Below are 23,369 nucleotides of genomic sequence, written 5' to 3'. Positions count from 1 at the left end.
ACCTACCTTTCCTGGGCCTTACCTCACGCAAGTTCGGTGTGGTATTCAAGACTTCTGTGCTCTATGGAACTAGTCAACATACATCATTATAAGGGGGACGTTCAATAAGTAACGCAACCCTTTTTTCCTGAAACCAGGTTGGTTTTATTAAGGATTCCAACACACCACATTATTCCCCACTCTTTTGGCTAAAAAAACGTATTTTTCAACATAATTTTCGTGTAATACGATAGCCTTACGCCAGTTTGTTGTGAGAGCCTGTGTGGCCGCATGGTACCACTCTACTGGTCAACGTTGGAGCCAACATCTTGCTGCGTCAAGTAGCCTCCCAGCCATTCACGTACTGCGTCCCGCGAAGTTCATCCTTCATTGGGCCAAATAGATGGAATTCGGAAGGTGCACTGGCGGCAAGGAACCTAGCATACACATAAACCTTTGACTACCCCAACTGGTCGGAGAGTGTGTAAGCACTACAAGCAGAGACGTTTAGTTGTGCAGCGAGGTGTTAGGTTGCGATCCGTCAATCACCTGGAATGAGAGTGTCCGCACGTTCAGTATGGAAGGAGATGAAAACGTGTGCAGCAGACTGTGATGCGGGATATCGTACGGATTTGAACGACTTTGTCGCGATAATGACGTATGCCTCACCTTACGACACACCTTGCTTTTGTTTACTTCCAGGTCTTCGAAGATTTGCCGCAAGATCTTGCGACGCTCTTCTTTTCCGCCAAAATAAACTCACTGACAGGACCCTGCTTGGAACGCAACTCCGCTGCAGCCGCCATTTTGAAGGATACGTATAGCGCGTCACTTATCGGAGCTTTATGAAACTCTAGGGGCTTAAGTGGGAATATTCCATGATATTCCAAAATAGATTCCGCATTTTTCAACTGAAATTGCGTGGAAAAAATGTATTGCATTACTTGTCGCACATCTCTTGTGGTGTACCGCCTAGGAAGTCCTCCAGAACTATTTTAGACTTGGCTGTCTGCTTAGCTAATTAGCCTGTTAATTCCAGTCTCATTACTTTCTCCTAATTCTTATTTTTCATCAGAAGCAGTAAGCAAACTGTGAATCTTAGAAGTGATGTGATCGTTGAAGTTTTCTCGATTTATAGTACGTTGTCCATCTTCTATCGGAATCGTTGACTGCGTTTTTCTTACAGTATTTGAAAGAGAGAACTTGTCTTTTTCGTCAGGCACTTTGATCAGTGGCCTTACGTTTGGTCACTGTCTGGCCTCCAACATGATATTATTTTGCACCTTTTACGTCCAGTCAAATTGGGAGTATTGAACGGTCGGGAGGGTGGATGGAGTAGACAAAGCACCACCTGCGGTATTTCTCTGATAAGCAGAGTAAAGTAACAACTTTGGTCGGGACAACGGGAATGCAACCATTTCAATTTATTTCTGCGATAATGTTGCCCTAGACAAAAACGTGAAGATCAAATGTGTGTATTCACGTTCTTTTCGTGTCCACGCGCGCGCGTGCATGCGCACGCGCGCGCGCGCGTGTGTGTGTGTGTGTGTGTTTTGCGTGACTGACTGGCCGCTAGAGTACTTAAAACAAAATGGCACAGCCCACTGACTTATTAACTCATGTGAATTGATTTAACACAGCAGGACATTTCCACTGCTGCCGTGCTGTCGTTAACGAATTACTATGTGATATTGCACTCTGTTTTGATGTGACCCCTTGGCGTGTTAGGTTTCGGCTGCGGGAAATTCAATGTTTACTACGACTCCAGACTTGTACACTGAGATGACAAAAAAGTTGCAGGATATCTCCTAATATAGCGCGTGTCGAATCTCCTTTTGCCCGACATAGCAACTAGATGTAGCACAGACTCAGCAACTCGTTGGAAGTCCCCTTCTTAAATATTCTGCCATGCTGCATCAATTACGAAAGTGTTGTCGGTGCAGGATTTTGTACACGAGCTGACCTCTCAATTATGTCCCATAAATGTTCTTTGAGATTCATGTCGGTCGTGCCAAATTATTTGCTCGAATTATCCAGAATGTTCTTCACATGAATTGCGAGTAGTCGTGTACCACTGCCATGGCGCACAGTCATCCATAACATGAGGTCAATGAATGGCTGGAAATGGTCTCCAGGAAGTCGAACATAGCCATTTGTAGTCAAGGATCGTTTCATTTGCACCAGAGGTCCCAGTTCATTCTGTGTAAACATAGCCCACACCATTATGGAGCCACTACAAGCTTGCATAGTGCCACAGTTGGGTCCATAGTTTCGTGGGGTCTGCGCCATACTCGAACTGTACCTTCAACTATTACCAACAGAAATCGGGGTTCATCTGACTAAGTCACTGGTTGCTAGTCGACCAGGGACTAACTGATATGGTCCAGGAGAAGCGCAGCAGGCGATGTCGTGCTGTTAGATAGTCGAATCACGTTTGGCATTTGGTGCCATAGTCCATTAACAACAAGTTTCGCTACACTGTCCTAACGCGTCCGTTCGTCGTATGCCCCACATTAATTTCTGTAGTTTCTGTAGTTATTTCACGCATTGTTGATTGTCTGTTAACACTGGCAACTCTACGCAAATGCCGCTGCTCTCGGTAGTTAAGTGAAGGCCGTCGGCCACTGTGCTGTCCGCGGTGAGAGGTGACGCCTGGAATTCCGTATTCTTGTCACACTCCTGACACTGTGGTTCTCGGAATACTGAATTCCCTAATGATTTCCAAACTGGATTATCAGATGCGTCTAGGTGCCTTCGAAGTCTGCTAATTGCCGTCGTGCGGCCATAATCACGTCGGAAACCTTTTCACACGAATCACCTGAGTACAAGTGACAGCTCCACCAGTGCACTGCTCCTTTATCTGGAGGTCCTAACTACCGGACCATAGCGAATTAGATGTTTTAATAATATTCAAGATGAGCTTGAAGCACCACGAAACCAGGAAAAACCATTTTCGAACATTTTCTTCACTCATGAAATGTTTATATTGCTGCTGTCTTGTGCATTCCGCTACAGCTGATACACCAAAAAAGTTTTTGATAGATGTGTCTGGTCATTGTTCACAAGCAGTTTCCTGAAAGTTTGAGTACTGTGGCACATATGATACGCGAGTTGGGATGGAAGTCATTAAAGCAAAGACGTTTTTCATCGCGGCGAGATCTATTTACGAAATTTCAGCCACCAACTTTCTCTTCCGAATGCGAAAATGTTTTGTTGAGCCCAACCTACATTGGTAGGAATGATCAACAAAATAAAATAAGAAGAATCAGAGCTCGAACAGAAAGGTTTAGGTGTTCGTTTTTCCCGCTCGCTGTTCGGGAGTGGAATGGTAGAGAGATAGTATGATTGTGGTTCAATGAACCCTCTGCCAAGCACTTAAATGTGAATTGCAGAGTAGTCATGTAGATGTAGATGTAGATTGTGACTTGGTAGTAACTTAATATTATTACCTACTTTTAATCTATATTCTCAGTCTCTGTTGTGGATTCCTTTTTTATTTAACACATATTTCTGTCATGTTTCTCATTTACACGCACACATTTCATAAACAACCTGATATAGACTCCATACATTTTTATCTCTGCACTCCATACCACTTTCTGTATATTTACATATTTGCCGCCTTTACGATCCACGTAGCGCGGCTGCAATATTTTAAACTTAGGTGTTTGTACTTTTATTTGAACTGCTTTTTATACGTCTATAGTGCATGGAACAGCAGATAAATTCACAAAACCATAAGCGACTGCTCTTACACAGCGGGTCGAAGTTTTTTCTTGTGGAGCGGATAACAATATCCCATACAGACAGCTTTAAGATTTTGACATTAAATTTGTGTCACTTTCTTAATTACGTGTTATTATATTTGACGACTAATTGTTTTCAGAATGCTTACAAATGACCACATGTCGAAACTGCAGACGCAATAAATAACGTTTAAATAGCCAAAATCAGAATGATTTCATCTATAATATTTCCTAAAATTATTTAGTTCTAATTTTTCCTCGAGCAATGAATGTCATTTTTCACTTGTTCTTTGTAACATGTAATCACCCTTCGAAAGAGTAACTTACGGTGTTTGATAGCACGGAGGCTCACTGATGGGGTTTGTAACTCTGAACTTCATTCAGGAAAAGTTGTACTGATTCAGTTGGTTCCTTATTTTATGGGTCCAACGTGTAGTGGCTACATTGTGTGTGAAACCAAAACTGGCTGATGTGGAATAACTATTTATCAAGTAATGTTAGTACAACTTTATAACGTCAGGAGGAACTGGGATTACACGTTTGTGATCTTACCGAGCCTTGCAGGGGGTCGTAGAACCTCTGGACCAGCTGAATGCACGTCGACTTCCCGCAGCCGGACCCGCCGACCAAGGCCACTGTCTCCCCACGGTTGATGGTCAAGTTGAGTCCACGCAGAATCTGCACAGCACACAAACACAGTAGCTGCAGTACATCATCTCTACATAGATAAATTCAAGTTCCCTATTCGCTTCTGTCTGTATGTAAGGGCTAATCTCAAAAACTACTATAAGGGGTTTTCATCCTGTTTTGGCTGATAGATAGACTGATTCACGAGGAAAGTTCACGGATTTAATTTATATATATTTTGCGGAATTTACGTCCAGTGCCTCTGTGAACACAATGACAATGCATGTAGTGGTTCAGCCGCCGCAGATGTAACAGTAGCGAAGCCTGAGCAGAATACCCGTCGGGAGTATTGTCTAGCATATACCTCAGAACTGAAAAGTCGCGGGATCCAATCCCAGTCGGATCACAGAATGTCTGCCTGTATGTGCAGAGCATGTGGAGGGTAGTATCAGGAACTACTGATTCTGATAATCTCGGCTGACAAATTAGCGGCCGCGGAGGCGCGGCGTCTTCGATGCATGGCTGCGGTTGCGGTCTGATAGTCCGTTCATGTCTTTAGGCACTGCAGTATTCCGTCGGGTGGCGTGAACTGCTTAAACCTTTTAATTTGAATGAAAGATGATATTCAGCTACCCAGCGTTGTTCTTGATCTCTAATCATAACTCTACGCAGTGCCCCGTAAAAAAAAAGAAAGAAAAAAAAACGCTGCGGCTGACAGGTCTTTCGGCCACAAATACTTCCTTCTACCCATGCGAAACCGAGGCGGGTCGCTATTGCAATATAAAGGAGACGTAAGTAAGTTTACGCGCCGCTCCGGCCTTCGCTCATTTTAGTGAAACGCTTGGTCTCAATGTGGATAATATCGTTAAACGTCTTTACCATGGTACTGATTTCTATCCTGTCGTCTTATGCCAAAATAATTTTAAATATTCGTGGAGGTGTTTCCGTTTTTGCAGCTAAATGTTTGTTTGTTGCCATAAGCGTTTCGCTTCTGTTACTTATGAACCATCTTCAGTAGCTTGTAATACATGTTCGTTTTTACATACATAATAAATGCATTATGATATAGTTATAACTATGTCACTATGATACGTTTTCACGCATGTTTTTCTCTTATTTCTCGTGTTGGAAACAACTTTTGTAGCACAGGTTTCATGACGATGAATTAATGTTTGGTGTTACTTACGATTTTCAGTGTTGCTAGTCCATATGGGTGGTGCTGGAGATACGTTTACTCGCTCCCCATGCTCAGGATGACCGATATTTGACTTTCTTTTTCTCATATACTACAATTGCACTTTTCACTGTGTGCCGAACGTTAGTGTTGTTATATACTGACGGAAGAGACTTATTGTACTCTGATAGGATACTGAGGGTATAAGAACAAGAACTTTCCTCAACGATCAGTTGGCAACAGCTCCCTGAAGTAGTGCACTTACAACAGCAGCCGAAACGTCTGGGAATTTTACACACTGACAATGCGGTCACATATCCAAACTATTTTGTTGGTTGTGGCCACTGTCGCGGGATGCTGCGCTTACATTTAACATACGCGAACCTCGAAGTATGAAAATAGTCATTCTGCTGTTGCTGAACAGCTGATAAAACATGGACTTGAACCACTGAACATGGCCCAAGACGTGATAATTATTAGAGTGACTAAACTCCTGACATTACAAGAAAATTTTCATATATGGAGAACCCTTGTAATGAAAAAGAAAGAAATTTGACCAAATCAATACAGGCAATAACTCACTGATCATGTTAGCCACTAATACAATAAGAAACAGAAATGTGAAACATAACCAAAACAAATAAATAATGGATCCCCCTCCCTCCGCTCTCTCTCTCTCTCTCTCTCTGTCTCTCTCATCCCCCCCCCCCCCCCCACACACACACACATGAACAAATGAACAGATATCAAACCACACAAACACGAACAAAAGACGAAAGATATACGCACAGGAGCAGCTGGCTACACTGCTCATTGTAAACAAACAAACAAACATTCAACAAAGAATGGTAAGTGCAGGCGAAGCGTTGTAATAAATTTGGGCAAAAAAACACCGGAAGTCGCCCATCTGGAGTGTGGGAGCCGAGTAACAACAGCTCTTTAACCACACAAATGAACTAGCAACACCAAACGATAATTTAACCTCACGAAATGGATGCTGCAGAGGTTGTTTCTAACCAGATAAATAAGTTAAAAACTTGAGAAAACGTATCATGTTAATATACTTGTGACTAATACAAGATGCATTTATTATATATACATAAAATGAAAAATGTATTACTGGCCACTGAAAACGCTTCATAAAGGAAAGAATCGAAACGCGTATGCGAACAAACAAACTGCGAAGTTGTAAGGACGGGACGTACTCCCATGAATTATGAAGTAACTTGGGAACGACGTAAAACGGAAAAAATGGCCGTAAGTACAAATAATTTACAAATATCTCAAAAATGTTCATCTCTTAATACGTGACGGTATCGCTGATCTAGAACCACTACAAATTATATACAAACTATACTGTTCAATGTATAAATATATCAACAATCATGTGCCACTTGAAGGGCGCATGCCCAGTTTCATAAATTGCGAAGCTGATACTGGCGATAAGGCGACAGTATACGACGAGCTCACCTTGACGCCTTTTCGAGACGGATATTCGAAGTGAACGTTCTTGAAGCTCACGTTGCCATTGACTTCCTTGAGCCTGTGGCCCTCCTCAGACATGCTGTTGATTGGAGACACCCGGTCCACCACGCTGTACACCTTGGCAGCTGCACCTTTTGCGATGGAGAAAGCCTCGATGTACGGCGAAGCCATACCGAACATCATGGAACCCATCATAACGGAGAAGAAAACCTGGGCACAAGGAAAAATACAGTGTCATTTCCGCTTACTTTCCTACATCAAGTTGTCTTGTGATACAAAAATCGTCACCTACTCGATGTTAGTATACCGTAAAATGCATTGTCATTTTCGAATGGGAGTGTTTGTGGGATTCATTTAGAGAGGTCTCAATACGATAATAGAGTTACGTAAATAAAGCAAATATCCGATTGTGTAATAGCAATCGCTTAGTACACTCATTAAAAATTGGTTCAAATGGCTCTAGGCACTATGGGACATCTGAGGTCATCAGTCCCCTAGACTTAGAACTACTTAAACCTAACTAACCTAAGGATGTCACACACATCCATGCCCGAGACAGGTTCCGAACCTGCGACCGTAGCAGCAGCGCGGTTCCGGACTGAAGCGCCTAGAACCGCTCGGCCACAGAGGCCGGCTACACTGAATATACTGACCCGTTATTCAGCGCACTGGAGTGTGCTGTTGACAGCCAAAATTGAAGACCATACAAAACTTCCCAACGCATGTCGGTTTCTTAAACAAACACGTGAGTTTCCGCTACCACATCACTACTCTCACACAGATATTCATTCTTTCAATGGTATGAAAATCATCACACTGAACTGCTTAAGCCAGATCACAAATTTAAGCTTGTTGGTTAGTACACTTGTTATGTACTAAATATTCAGTTTTCGCTTCGATTTACGGTTTTATCTGGTCGATGTAGGTTCTAAATGACTCGATGGTGAATGAAATCTAAAATGTTTCACTAATTGCGATAATTAAATAATAAATATCTTATAACTAATGTTTGTTTTGTTCCGGCTTGACACTGATGGTCTGTACACCGTGCTGAAGCCTGTGGTGAATCACCAAAGACGAAGTCTATCAGGTGCACGAAGATTGTTCTGCCGCTACGGTCGATGAGTTATATTGTGGACGATCCCTCTCGTAACATCTTGATTCGTTGATCTTTTGCGCCACACTTATGGTATTACTGCGACCACGGCACTTATGAACTGATTTATCCCTTAGTATGATTCTTTTGGCTGAGTTGGATCCATTCTTTGTTGGGTCGACAGTACTATTGACTTTTACAGTCTACACCATCCTACCCCAATGTTTCTAGGAAAAGATAGTGCTTACTATATTGTATCCTGTTTAGACTAGTAACACCAGATCTAGAGTAGAAGAAATAGTGTTCTTCTTGTAGGTTTTTTCCTTAAATGTTTTAAGAATTTCTCTGAGGAAATGAGCTGCGGCGGAACATGCCTGAACAATCCCACTTTGGTCGTGTGCCGGCCCTGCTGTAACAACTCACCGTGATCATCGTGGCCGGGGTGTACACCTTGTCCTCGTAGTTCCAGCCGATTTCCTTGATGACCAGCCCCACTCCATAGTAGAAGGCCAGCGCATAACTGGAGTAGATGCAGAACCAGAGCACGCCGAAGCCCAGGGCCGTGAAGAAGCTGCGCTTTATGTTTATGTTCTTTGCGGACACGAGGTTCTTTTCGTACCTGCAGACAGATGAGGGAATGTTATATGGTGTAGAAGTGGACTGTAACTAAAAAAGTAAAGTAAATAAAAATGTTGACATTCCTGCATATAATTCATTCCTTTAACGTGTACAATTATGTACTGCTTATGTATTACCCAGCTGGACCACTCCCACTCCCATCCCTCTTACTTTCTGCATGTTATATGCGTTTTATATGCGTATATTAAACGAATGTTTTATGCAGGAAGTTCGTAAACTCCCGTTACAAACTTGTAGGACTTGTAGACGGGAGTATGTGCATAATAATTTGAATTCGAACCAATGACCGGAAACTTGCCGTTTAGGATCTACGACATTTTCAGTTCAAATGTTTAACTCATCCACTTCCGGATGAGGAACTGAATTATTAATGATGCGGTGTAATTAGTAAGTAATGACTCTAAAGGAAACCTAACAAGACATCCATCATCAATTAAGCACATTTGTTTGTATTAATACTAGAACATGACATGTTTAAACTGTTCCGAAACAGGAAAGAACCCAGTATACTGAACATATAGAGCAGTACTGATACATTAATACAGAAGTTCGATGTGGCGACCATTAGGCATGAGCTGGTCCACACTCCCTATCCCACCTGGTGCTTCTTCATTTTCTAGTGCAGCTGCCACAACTCATTCCAGCACATCTTCCTCTGTCTCTAGAGGAGTCTCCTAAGTTAAACTTTTCATACAACACCAGAAGAAGTACATCACATCCTGTCTACCTTATTGGATGCGAGGACAAGCAACTTTTATACCTTTCTCTTTCCCTCAGCACACGTGGACGCGTTACACATCCGAACTGAAATATTCGTAGAACTGAAACAGTACGTTTCCTGACATATGTCCTACTCAAAATATTACGTACTCATTCCCCTCTGCAAGTCCTACAAGTTTGTGGCGGAAATTTCTGAATAGCCTATAGATGATTATTTTTGTTCTGTGGCGACAAAGCACACCTGATTTATCAGTGCGCGATTTCTTGTTTGTTTGAAAGACTGAGGAGATGATGGAGTATCACAAATCTATGAATTTTTAACGTGTAGTTATTTTGTACAAAGAGCTGGATGGTAAAGCTATTTTGTGATCGCACACAGTGGATAACGTATGTTACTGTCTTCTGAAGCCCAGGGTGGTAAACAGACGTTTTACATAGCTATTAATTGTGACCCTATAATGCCACTAATGTTAGGTGCAGGTCATCTCAAATTAATTAGAAATTCTGCTGTGACATTATACTAATGAACAAATTGATATAAATGAGAGTTTGGGATTTTTTCTAAATGACAACACAACCTCTCCATTTTTCATTCTACATTTAATTTACAATTGCTTTCAGGTTTCAAATGATACATAACAAGCAAGTTCAATTATTTTCAACTCTCAACAAAATAATTAACATTTAGACATTGAATATGTGATTATTATATATATATATATATATATATATATATATATATATATATATATATATATATATATATATGAATGTTATAACTAGCAAAACAAGTAAATCCTCATCAGTGAAATTTACATCTATGCTGTCGAAGCTGTTCAATGGACTAAGTTGGTGGATAATGAAATTTTATCTTTTAAACTAATCAAACTCTCATGTGCTCAATGGAGGGTCTGTTAGTATTGAACTCTTGAAATTCTGTATTCAGAGCATATACAGATTGGAGTGAACAAACTCTCGACTCAACATTTAAGGTCACCTATTGCGCGTTGGTACATTACCAATCGGGAACGGCAGCGGCGTTCTCTCTGTGCTGGATCTGAAACACTAATTTTCTACTCTGGCTTTAATTGAATCACTCAGACTCAACTTTCCTGCGTTCCTTAGAACGTTAAATTTTCCCTAGTCGAAATAACAGCTATTGCACACTCGCCAAGGGATTTAGCGACGTGCATAATGCTCTGCCCGCAAAAATTCCCGCAGGAATATGAACTACCGCTTTACATCTCCCGCCATGATACGTGAAGCGTACCGCCTTCACTTCGCAGACGTAAAGGTCTCTACGTCTTCGCTATTTTTCCACACATAGGTGTGGCCTCCTGCGAGACGAGAGAGCTCTGTTAATTAAGTTCTCAAAAACGCTTTGATATGACGTGTCTCTCCCCACCGTGTCTCTTTTACGTCACACAGTGTGGCTTCACACAACCGCTTCCTCGTTATAGGCGAATTTTTATTTTTCTTGCCGGGTCGCTGCTAGCCTTCTTAGTTCTGTCTAGCCACTTACTCACAGTATCGGCTGTGTTTATTTAAAATGCATTATATTGTTCTCGCCTTATTTCTTTCTGTGCTGCAGTTAGGCCTTCTTTTTTTAATGTTAATTGGGGTTTTCCAATGTCATTAGCCACGTGCACAGTCCGCCTCCAAACAGTGTTCACTTTATTTCATTTACGCATGCCCCTGTCGTTATGAGAGTTGTTTGTTATTTGGTACATGAGATTATTAAAATTGCTTCCTGTTAATAATATAGAGTTATTTTCTGGGAATTTTATTCTGTATCGTAATTATGAAGCTAATGTAAGGTCCGAAAAATGCGGATGCCTTACAAGTTATATACAGAAACTACGTACAGTAATCTATGTCACTATAGATGCTAGAGACTGCCAGGACAACTGTGCTCAGCAGTTCGGATTAAATGATTGAAATGATGGAAAATACTTCTGGACAGTATGCTACCTTCCACATACAATATTTCACAGATCCACAAGGACACCAGTTTCGACGGTAATTTTGTCAGGGGTAATACCATGTAATGGGCGAAGTGAAGAAATTCTGCTAACTTCAAAGCAAACTAACACGTGACTTACGTAGCTGAGAAGGATACAAGTAACAGACTACCTTAGGTAAAGAGAGCATTCCTGTAAAAACCGCATCTGCTCGTATCAAAAATAGGCCCTAATTTGAGAAAGAAATTTCTGTGAAAATCATATGGGCGTGAATCATGGACTGTGTCATTGTTAGACAAGAAGAGATTTGAGATACAGTGAAACAGAAAACTGAGGAAAATTAAGTAAAATGGTACGAAAGGAGGAGATTTTCTGTAGAATCAGCGAGGAAAGGAATATATAGAAAACAACAACTAGAAGAAGGGACAGAGTGATAGGGCTTGCGTTAGTTTCTCCCCATGATACCAGAGAGCGCTCCAGAAAGCAAAAATTGGGGAAGAAGCCAGTAATTAAGAGTGTACCATTCAGTGCTGTAGGACATCCTCAGACTATTGACAAGATTCATAGAATGATGAACTAAAATAAAATTTTTGCTCCTGGTTTTTTTTACAACGACGTATCTTACTTTTTGTTTACAGTATATCAAAAATACAAGGTGTTTAAAAAAATTCACACTACTTTACAGGCCCTTCAAGACGAAAGAAAATAGAAACATCAGTTAAATTTAAAATACGCATGGAACTACATTTCGTTTACAAAAAAAGCTATCGGATTTTAGTGGGGTCTATGTTTTACATGCAAACTACGTGCAACCTAGGGGCACGTCTTTCAAACACATATAGGAGGTTCGAAGTTTCCTTTTACATTTAACAGATGGTTGATGCGCACTGTGTCAGACGCATGATGAACATTCAGACGATAGTGAACCTCGTCCCACACTTTTAAGAACGAGTTTGGAGTCATGATGTTGCGAACAGCGTCGCAGTCCACCCAAATTTGTTGTAAGGATGACATATAGACGGAGTCTTTCACAAAAATCGCATAATGTCATATCCGACAGCCTAGGAGGCGAATATTGCAATGAAAGACTCATACGTCCCTTTTGACCGATCCACCATTGCGACAGCTCATTGTTAATACACGTTCTTATGTGCACTGTTGGTACGAAATTACTCTCAAACATGAAATGTCGGTATGCTATCACATCTGCGGAAAGGTGGGATCTCCAACACATCTCCAAAATATTCCACAAAATAAAAAGTCAAATTGTGCGAAACACGTGAGTCTCGGAGCGTGGAATGTCAGATCCCTTAATCGGACAGGTAGGTTAGAAAATTTAAAAAGGGAAATGGATAGGTTAAAGTTAGATGTAGTGGGAATTAGTGAAGTTCGGTGGCAGGAGGAACAAGACTTCTGGTCAGGTGACTACAGGGTTATAAACACAAAATCAAATAGGGGTAATGCAGGAGTAGGTTTAATAATGAATAGGAAAAGAGGAATGTGGGTAAGTTACTACAAACAGCATAGTGAACGAATTATTGTGGCCAAGATAGATACGAAGCCCACACCTACTACAGTAGTACAAGTTTATATGCCAACTAGCTCTGCAGATGATGAAGAAATTGAAGAAAAGTACGATGAAATAAAAGAAATTGTTCAGATAGTGAAGGGAGACGAAAATTTAATAGTAATGGGTGACTGGAATTCGAGTGTAGAAAAAGGGAGAGAAGGAAACATAGTAGGTGATTATGGATTGGGGCAAAGAAATGAAAGAGGAAGCCGTCTGGTAGAATTTTGCATAGAGCATAACTTAATCATAACTACCACTTGGTTCAAGAATCATAAAAGAAGACTGTGTGCATGGAAGAATCCCGGAGATACTAAAAGGTATCACATAGATTATATAATGGTAAGACAGAAATTTAGGAACCAGGTTTTAAATTGCAAGACATTTCCAGGGGCAGATGTGCACTCTGACCACAATCTATTGGTTACGAACTACAGATTAAAATTGAAGAAACTGCAAAAAGGTGGGAATTTAAGGAGATGGGACCTGGATAAACTAACTAAACCAGAGACTGTACAGAGTTTCACGGAGAGCATAAGGGAACAATTGACAGCAGTGGGGGAAAGAAGTACAGTAGAAGAAGAATGGGTAGCTCTGAGGGATGAAGTAGTGAAGGCAGCAGAGGATCAAGTAGGTAAAAAGACTAGGGCTAGTAGAAATCCTTGGGTAACAGAAGAAATATTGAATGTAACTGATGACAGGAGAAAATATAAAAATGCAGTAAATGAAGCAGGCAAAAAGGAATACAAACGTCTCAAAAACGAGACCGACAGGAAGTGCAAAATGCCTAAGCAGGGATGGCTAGACGACAAATGTAAGGATGTAGAGGCTTATCTCACTAGGGGTAAGATAGATACTGCTTACAGAAAAATTAAAGAGAACTTTGGAGAAAAGAGAACCACTTGTATGAATATCAAGAGCTCAGATGGAATCCCAGTTCTAACAAAGAAGGGAAAGCAGAAAGATGGAAGGAGTATATAGAGGTTCTATACAAGGACGATGTACTTGAGGGCAATATTATAGAAATCGAAAAGAATGTAGATGAAGATGAAATGGGAGATACGATACTGCGTGAAGAGTTTGACAGAGCATTGAAAGACCTGAGCCGAAACAAGGCCCCGGCAGTAAACAACGTTCCATTAGAACTACTGACGGCCTTGGGAGAGCCAATCCTGACAAAACTCTACAATCTGGTGAGGGAGATGTATGAGACAGAAGAAATACCCTCAGACTTCAAGAAGAATATAATAATTTCAATCCCAATGAAAGAAGGTGTTGACAGATGAGAAAATTACCGAACTATCAGTTTAATAAGTCACAGCTGCAAAATACTAACACGAATTCTTTACAGACGAATGGAAAAACTGGTAGAAGCCGACATTGGGGAAGATCAGTTTGGATTCCGTAGAAATATTGGAACACGTGAGGCAATACTGACCTTACGACTTATCTTAGAAGAAGGATTAAGGAAAGGCAAACCTACGTTTCTAGCATTTGTTGACTTAGAGAAAGCTTTTGACAACGATGACTGGAATACTCTCTTTCAAATTCTAAAGGTGGTGGGGGTAAAATACAGGAATTGAAAGGCTATTTACAATTTGTGCAGAAACCAGATGGCAATTATAAGAGTCGAAGGACATGAAAGAGAAGCAATGGTTGGGAAGGGAGTGAGACAGCGTTGTAGCCTGTCCCCGATGTTATTCAATCTGTATATTGAGCAAGCAGTAAAGGAAAAAAAAGAAAAAAATCGAAGTTGGTATTAAAATCCATGGAGAAGAAATAAAAACTTTGCGGTTCGCTGATGACACTGTAATTCTGTCAGAGAAAGCAAAGCACTTGGAAGAGCAGTTGAATGGAATGGACAGTGTCTTGAAAGGAAGATATAAGATGAATATCAACGAAAGCAAAACGAGGATAATGGAATGTAGTCGAATTAAGTCGGGTGACGCTGAGGGAATTAGATTAGGAAATGAGACACTTAAAGCAGTAAAGGCGTTTTGCTATTTGGGGTGCAAAATAACTGATGATGGTCGAAGTAGAGAAGATACAAAATCTAGACTGGCAATGTCAAGGAAAGCGTTTTTGAAGAAGAGAAATTTGTTAACATCGAGTATAGATTTAAGTGTCAGGAAGTCGTTTCTGAAAGTACACTCCTGGAAATGGAAAAAAGAACACATTGACACCAGTGTGTCAGACCCACCATACTTGCTCCGGACACTGCGAGAGGGCTGTACAAGCAATGATCACACGCACGGCACAGCGGACACACCAGGATATGGATTGGGGCTAAGAAATGAAAGAGGAAGACGCCTAGTAGAATTTTGCACGGAGCACAACTTAATCATAGCTAACACTTGGTTTAAGAATCATGAAAGAAGGTTGCATACGTGGAAGAACCCTGGAGATACTAAAAGGTATCAAATAGATTATATAATGGTAAGACAGAGATTTAGGGACCAGGTTTTAAGTTGTAAGACATTTCCAGGGGCAGATGTGGACTCGGACCACAATCTATTGGTTATGACCTGTAGATTAAAACTGAAGAAATTGCAAAAATGTGGGAAATTAAGGAGATGGGACCTGGATAAACGGAAAGAACCAGAGGTTGTACAGAGTTTCAGGGAGAGCATAAGGGGACAATTGACAGGAATAGGGGAAAGAAATACAGTAGAAGACGAATGGGTAGCTCTGAGGGATGAAGTAGTGAAGGCAGAAGAGGATAAAGTAGGTAAAAAGACGAGGGCTGCTAGAAATCCTTGGGTAACAGAAGAAATATTGAATTTAATTGATGAAAGGAGAAAATATAAAAATGCAGCAAATGAAGCACGCAAAAAGGAATACAGACGTCTCAAAAATGAGATCGACAGGAAGTGCAAAATGGCTAAACAGGGATGGCTAGAGGACAAATGTAAGGATGTAGAAGCTTATCTCACTAGGGGTAAGATAGATACTGCCTACAGGAAAATTAAAGAGACCTTTGGAGATAAGAGAACCACCTGTATGAATATCAAGAGCTCAGATGGCAACCCAGTTCTAAGCAAAGAAGGGAAGGCAGAAAGGTGGAAGGAGTATATAGAAGGTTTATACAAGGGTGATGTACTTGAGGACAATATTATGGAAATGGAAGAGGATGTAGATGAAGACGAAATGGGAGATACGATACTGCGTGAAGAGTTTGACAGAGCACTGAAAGACCTGAGCCGAAACAAGGCCCCGGCAGTAAACATCGTTCCATTAGAACTACTGACGGCCTTGGGAGAGCCAGTCCTGACAAAACTCTACAATCTGGTGAGGCAGATGTATGAGACAGGGGAAATACCCTCAGACTTCAAGAAGAATTTAATAATTCCGATCCCAAAGAAACCAGGTGTTGACAGATGTGAAAATCACCGAACTATCAGTTTAATAAGTCACAGCTGCAAAATACTAACACGAAATCCTTACAGGCGAATGGAAAAACTGATAGAAGCCGACATCGGGGAAGATCAGTTTGGATTCCGTAGAAATATTGGAACACGTGAGGCAATACTGACCTTACGACTTATCTTAGAAGAAAGATTAAGGAAAGGCAAACCTACATTTCTAGCATTTGTAGACTTAGTGAAAGCTTTTGACAATGTTGACTGGAATACTCTCTTTCAAATTCTAAAGGTGGCAGGGGTAAAAGACAGGGAGCGAAAGGCTATTTAGAATTTGTACAGAAACCAGACGACAGTTATAAGAGTCGAGGGGCAATAAAGGGAAGCAGTGGTTGGGAAGGGAGTGAGACAGGGTTGCAGCCTCTCCCCGATGTTATTCAATCTGTATATTGAGCAAGCAGTAAAGGAAACAAAAGAAAAATTTGGAGTAGGTATTAAAATTCATGGAGACGAAGTAAAAACTTTGAGGTTCGCCGATGACATTGTAATTCTCTCAGTGACGGCAAAGGACTTGGAAGAGCAGTTGAACGGAATGGACAGTGTCTTGAAAGGTGGATATAAGATGAACATCAACAAAAGCAAAACGAGGATAATGGAATGTAGTCAAATTAAATCGGGTGATACTGAGGGAATTAGATTAGGAAATGAGACACTTCAAGTAGTAAAGGAGTTTTGCTATTTAGGAAGTAAAATAACTGATGATGGTCGAAGTAGAGAGGATATAAAATGTAGACTGGCAATGGCAAGGAAAGCGTTTCTGAAGAAGAGAAATTTGTAAACATCGAATATAGATTTATGTATCAGGAAGTCGTTTCTGGAAGTATTTGTTTGGAGTGTAGCCATGTATGGAAGTGAAACATGGACGATTACTAGTTTGGACAAGAAGAGAATAGAAGCTTTCGAAATGTGGTGCTACAGAAGATGATGAGGTATTGAATAGGATTGGGGAGAAGAGAAGTTTGTGGCACAACTTGACTAGAAGAAGGGATCGGTTGGTAGGACATGTTTTGAGGCATCAAGGGATCACAAATTTAGCGTTGGAGGGCAGCGTGGAGGGTAAAAATCGTAGAGAGAGACCGAGAGATGAGTACACTAAGCAGATTCAAAAGGATGTAGGTTGCAGTAGGTACTGGGAGATGAAGCAGCTTGCACAGGATAGAGTAGCATGGAGAGCCGCATCAAACCAGTCTCAGGACTGAAGACAACAACAACAACAACAACGTGAGTCTCAGGAGGGCCTCTCTCGTTCTTGGCGGTAGTATGTGGCTCCTGTATTTTCTATAACTTTACTGAAATGCAACTTAATTTCATCGCTGAAAACTATAGGTAAAGGACAATTTTTATCTTCCATCTCCAGTTCAAAAGAAATCTGATAACTCTTTAAGTTGTAGTCCATTACCATCATGAAGGGCTTACAGCAACTGAATCTTGTTAGTAGTTTGAAGCACAAACGTAGCCGTCAAACACGCCAGAGAGACCCATGAGGAATGACCAATACTTGATTGGCACGACGTGTTGACTTCATTGGACAAAGTGAAAAACTGCTGAATATACTGTATTTCCTGAACGGGCACAAGGGGGCGATCTGTGAGCTCCCCTTACACAAACAATCAGTCTTGAAACTGGTGGTATCAAATACTTCGGAATGCCAGACGTGCAACGAGTGCCCTAATTGTATAGGAAGATAGCTACCGACAACGAGTGAACTAGCAGCCTACCGCTGGTAGGGAATAAACTTTTAGTTTCGATGTGTGGGTTAAAAACCACCCAAAATTCCTATCTCCATTCACCTAGAAGATTTGTGCAATCAGATGTATGTCAAATTGCGCGTTCTCTACGTGACGAAACACGTGAAGCACCAGAAGCAGAGGAGCAAAAGAAATGAAACCACACTGGCTAGGAGGATATGCAATATTACTTCTGTGATTACCAAATCGAGTCCAGTTTCCAAGGAACTGACAGTATAAGCTCGCTTGTCTGTATCACGTTGCACCCTCTCTGGCCTGAACGTATGGGCTGATTGGTTCCCAGAAGAAGACTGCTGTAACTGTGGCCGAAAGGTTAGTATTCCAATATAGCTTTTTCATGTGATGTGGCACTACAATCCGAAAAGTTTTACATCAAATAACAGTGGCCGCACAAGCATACACAATTATATCACGCAGACGTTTCATAGACACGCCTGTCACGTGTGAGCGTGCATTGTTCTATAGAAAAATGGCTCCATGATATTGTCACGTGAGAACGTACCGTTGTGCCAGTAGAGCTCCTTCAGTCACTACCAGCCGTGACGTGAAATCGTATCCGACAGCTCCCCACACCTTGACAGAAGAAGTAGCACTGCTGTGCCTCTACAAAACATTGGAAAAATAGGACATTTCCACAGGTAACCGCCATAGTTGGCAATGATGGTCATCTGGGTGGCAGTTCATCCATGAACACAGCAACGACATTCACTAATGCAGTCCGTGCTTCCCAGTCAGGACACCATTCTAAATGCACCCGTTTGTGTTGTGGTGTTAACGGCAGTCCACGTATGGAACAGTAAATCCGTACTCTGCCTGCCGGTAATCTCCAACCAATGATGTGGCATGTCACAGCATATCACAGAGATTCTATTACTTACCCTGGGATGGTACTGGCAGATGTGATAGGGTTACGAAGTCACTGATGCACAGTACGGCAATTTTTTCATCTACCCGTCAGACCTGGTTGACTATCTGCCCTCAAGTTTCTTTGCCGTCCAGCATCTGAACACTGTCATTTCTGAACGGCTCACAAGTCTGGACATTATAAGACTCGACAAGCTAACCAAATGAAGCCTAGGATGAGGCTTCTCTCAAACTCTATCAAATGCCGGTGACATTGTCTCACACGAGTATGTGGCAACTTCGTGTCCTTCACAATGATCACTCATCACAAGACGCTGTTCCCGTCCTTTTTTTTACCTAGCTGCTAAACGCTAAACGTAAACAACACTGATGCATTCTGGTGGCGTTCCCCCCGTCACAGTTATCTGCTAATGCAATAATTATACATTCTCGGACATAGTGTACATTTGACCAGATTTACATTGACATCCGGCCATGTCTTCTGAGTGAATGAAATGTTCTCGGGTTTCCAAGCGAGTCAATTGCTTAAAACTACACGAGCTTTTGGCGAACCACTCCTTGGCCTTTGTCACGTGATATGACTGCCAGTGGGCTGTTGGTGCGCCCTTATATACGCCAGCTGCCGGCTGTGACGTCACTGGTGCCCGTGACATTGCCATATATGGACATGTTTTGAGTCGGCTTTCGATGTGCCCTCTTTAACCACGTGATTGGTGGATCCCACGTGGCGCTGAGCTGCAAGCCACCGTCTCTATTCAGGATGTTTGCTGTAATTTTTATTTGAATAAACTCCTTTATTAAATTGTCCCAGAAGCCGTTAGTGCGAGCCACGACAGAGGTATCGTCAAATTTAGTGTGGTGACCGTTTTCTAACGCATGCTCACCTAACGCAGATTTCTGTGGATAGCGTAGGCGATAGATAATACCTCTCATGTTCTTTCCTTCGTTGTTCCTCAGTGCGCACTGTTTGTTCGATGTACTTCTGGCCACACTCACAAGGTATTTCGTAGACTCCAGGTGTTCTGAGACTTATTGCATCTTTAACTGATCTCAGCAATTGACGGATTTTATCGGAGGCCTGAAGATTGATTTGATCTTGTGTCTTTTCAACAGGCGGCTTATCTTGCCCGACACTGAGCCACAGAATGGCAGCAAAGCAAATTTCTTTTCCTGCTCTTCGTCAGTGGTCTTATTCTGATATTTCACAAAAATCACTTCTTTCACTTGATGGGCCCAGCAGCCGTTATCCTGAAAACCTTGCGTAGGTGGCTCAGCTCATGGGACTGGTTATCGTCGTCTTATATTAATCTTGCACGATGCACCAATGTTTGTAATACTGTGCGCTTCTGTGCTGGATGATGATGGCTGGTGGCGTGCAGGTACAGGTCTTCTGTAGACGCTGTGGCCAAGGTATCCATTTCGTTTACGGTGGACAAGGACGTCGAGGAAGTGCAATGCATTATCTTTTTCCACTCCAATGGTTAACTAGATATTACTGTATAGTTTTAAGCAATTGACGTTGTTAGAAACCCGAGAACATTCCGAGTGTTTCACTTTTTTTGACTGGCTGGAAATTTCATATTCATGCGTTTCTTCTCCTTCACCTTGTACAACAGCACTGGATCATAAAGATGCGAATCTATATAACTCATAAAAGTGTATGTACGTACGTATGTATTCATATGTGTGTACGAGGTGGTACCAAAAAGAAACCAAACTTTTAAAAAAAATTATTTACACACATTTTAAACACAAACCTTCAGTCCCTTTCGAATAACACTCCAATTGTGCAAATGCATTCGTCTAATCTTTTATTCCATTTTCAAAACATTGCTTAAATTCATCTTATGTTATGCCTGACAGCACCTCCGTCTCTCTCTCTCTCTCTCTCTCTCTCTCTCTCTCTCTCTCTCTATCTCTCTCTAATTTTTTTTTTTTTTGAATGTCAGCGACATCAGTAAAACGCTTTCCTTTCACGTATCCTTTCCTTCTAGGGAACAAAAAAAGTCGCACTGGGAAACATCGGGTGGGTGTGTTGGGTGAGAAACAGGGGTCATACCATTTTTGGTTAAGAACTCCCACAGGCAGGGGTTGTGTGAGCAGAGGCATTGTCATGATGGGCAAACGAGTCACCCGACTGCCACAAATAACGCCGCCTCTAGCACACATTGTTAGGCAATTGTTTGACAACTTCCAAGTTGAAAGCCTGGTTAACTATCTGACCTTGAGGAAGAAACTGTGAATGAATAAATCAACAGCGTTTTGATGTCTGATTTCACCTGATGGGCTTCCTGTGGTCGGGACGAACTTGCAGTCGTCTACTGGCTCGGTTGTTGCTCTCATTCAGGCTCGTAAGCGTAGCACAAAGTTTTATCACTGATGATAGTTTTTTGAAAAAAGTTCATATTATTTCGGTAGTTGTCATCCAAAGCTCAGCATGCTTCCATGCGACCTTGCTTTTGATCAGCAGTCAGCAGTTGTGGCACGAATTAGGCGGCAGCTCTTTTCATTCCAAAACTTTCTGTCACAATTTTCTGTACTGGAGAACACGTCAGTTCTTCAATGGTCAGTCGTAGATCTTCGTTGATGATTGCACGAATGTTTTCAACATTTTCATGTGTTCGGACCGTGAAGGACGACCAGAAGGACGTTTGACATCAGTTGATGTTTCACCATTTCTGAAAAAAACACCTCAAACACTTGATTTTCCCCAGACCATTGTCCTTGTGCGCCGTTTTTGACGTTTCAAGAGTTTCTATTTCATTTTTTTGGAGCAAAAAGAAGAATTTCACCACCGCTCGCTGTTCACGAAAATCAGCTACTACAAAAACGACAATCACGCAAAACAGTTGTCACTATAAAATCTGCCGAAACTAGCACTGCCCTTCTTTAGCAACGGCACTCGGCATACACACACTGGAATGTTCGCTCTATGCACTGCTAGCGGCAAAAAGAGGTACTAAAGCTCTGCCCACCAAAAAATTTGTTCGACTTCTTTGGGTACCCCTCATACGTATGTGTGTTCTACATCTGCTCCTAAACCACTGAACCAATTTCAGCTAATCTTGGTAGACGCATCACATTCTGTCCGCAAAGACTAACTGTGGGGATAAGAACCACACACCTGTCAAAAGGGTGGAGATAGGGTGAAAAAGCAGTGTAGCCCACTACACGAGAATAGCCACAATTCAGTCATCCAGTGTTTGAGAATGAGAGCACTTATAGACCTGCAACAAACTTTACACATCATTGCACAGCTTCAAGAAACTTCCATCGCTGACGGCCCTACAAAATGATGGAAGAAAAACAGCCTATCGCTGACTACATATTCGCTGAAAATACAGTAAAACTGTTACACGAAGCGCGATGTTATAATTTACTATTTCTTCACTACCGCCAATACTCGTGAGACATTTTGCGGACAATATTCACTTTTACCATTGAACGTACCAGAAAAATTATATCGTTGTAAGACACTTACTTCAGGAGATATGACGTCATAAACACTGAACGTGCGAATAATTACTACATCATGCAAGATGTTTAAATTTATTATTTCGTTAACACAAAACTGATTCGCAACACTTTTCGTACACAATATCCAAATTTTCCGTTGAATTTACATAAAAAAGTATATACTTCTACGACACATAGTTCAGAAGATACGACGTCATAAAAATTGAGGTGCTTGATAAAATGTCGCATCATGTGTGACGTTTCAGTCAATTATTTCTTTACTATCAACTCTATTCACAATACCTTTCGCACAGACGGCACATGTACCACTAATATACCTGCGAAATTATGTCATTGTACAGCCGGAAGGTCAGGAGATGCCACGTCACAAACATTAAGTGTCATAAAAATGAAACTGACGGGCGAAATTCGCTAGAAATGTGGGTGAAATACGTGTACAGATACGTATAAAACATATTAAATATCTGTGAAATACGTTTGACATGTGCGTATTAGTATAAAGCCACGTGTAAAAACCAGATCCTGAACCCCTGGAGCGATTTCAAACAAACTTGGTACACATATTAGTTACAATTTGGAAAGAAGTACTGTAGAGGTAAGAACCACTAGCCTCCTGCTGTAGCAAATTCGATAACTTGGAAAGAGAAGGCAGGACGATGAGTTGGACAGATACCAAGGGGGAGGAAGGAGAAGGCACAGATAGGAAGAAGAGGAGATGGACAGAGGAATGAGAGGGAGAGATGGACAGAAAGAGTCGAGAAGAGGAGACGGACAGAGAATGGGAAGAGAAAGAGACGGACAGACACAAGAGAAGGAAGAGATAGGTGGGGGGGCGGATTAGATGAATAGCAAAGGGGGAGGAGGAAA

At 41.5% G+C, this 23,369-nt stretch overlaps 1 protein-coding gene across 2 annotated transcripts in view; it reads right to left on the bottom strand.

Annotated features, from left to right (window-relative positions):
- LOC126354014 (ATP-dependent translocase ABCB1-like) overlaps positions 1–23,369 on the bottom strand; it is a 212,921-nt gene that overhangs the window by 102,405 nt on the left and 87,147 nt on the right. For both annotated transcript variants that reach the window (XM_050003333.1, XM_050003332.1), the window contains exons 7-9: positions 8,531–8,726; positions 6,997–7,221; positions 4,278–4,403 (exon numbers count right to left, since the gene is read on the bottom strand). In XM_050003333.1, the coding sequence (XP_049859290.1) occupies positions 4,278–4,403; positions 6,997–7,221; positions 8,531–8,726 (547 nt within the window). The remainder of the gene's footprint in view (positions 1–4,277; positions 4,404–6,996; positions 7,222–8,530; positions 8,727–23,369) is intronic.

This window comes from Schistocerca gregaria, chromosome 3 (genome assembly GCF_023897955.1).
Source record: "Schistocerca gregaria isolate iqSchGreg1 chromosome 3, iqSchGreg1.2, whole genome shotgun sequence".
In the NCBI taxonomy this organism is placed as follows: domain Eukaryota; kingdom Metazoa; phylum Arthropoda; class Insecta; order Orthoptera; family Acrididae; genus Schistocerca; species Schistocerca gregaria.
Note: the sequence above shows the minus strand (reverse complement) of the source record. Positions and strands in the feature narration are given on the sequence as shown.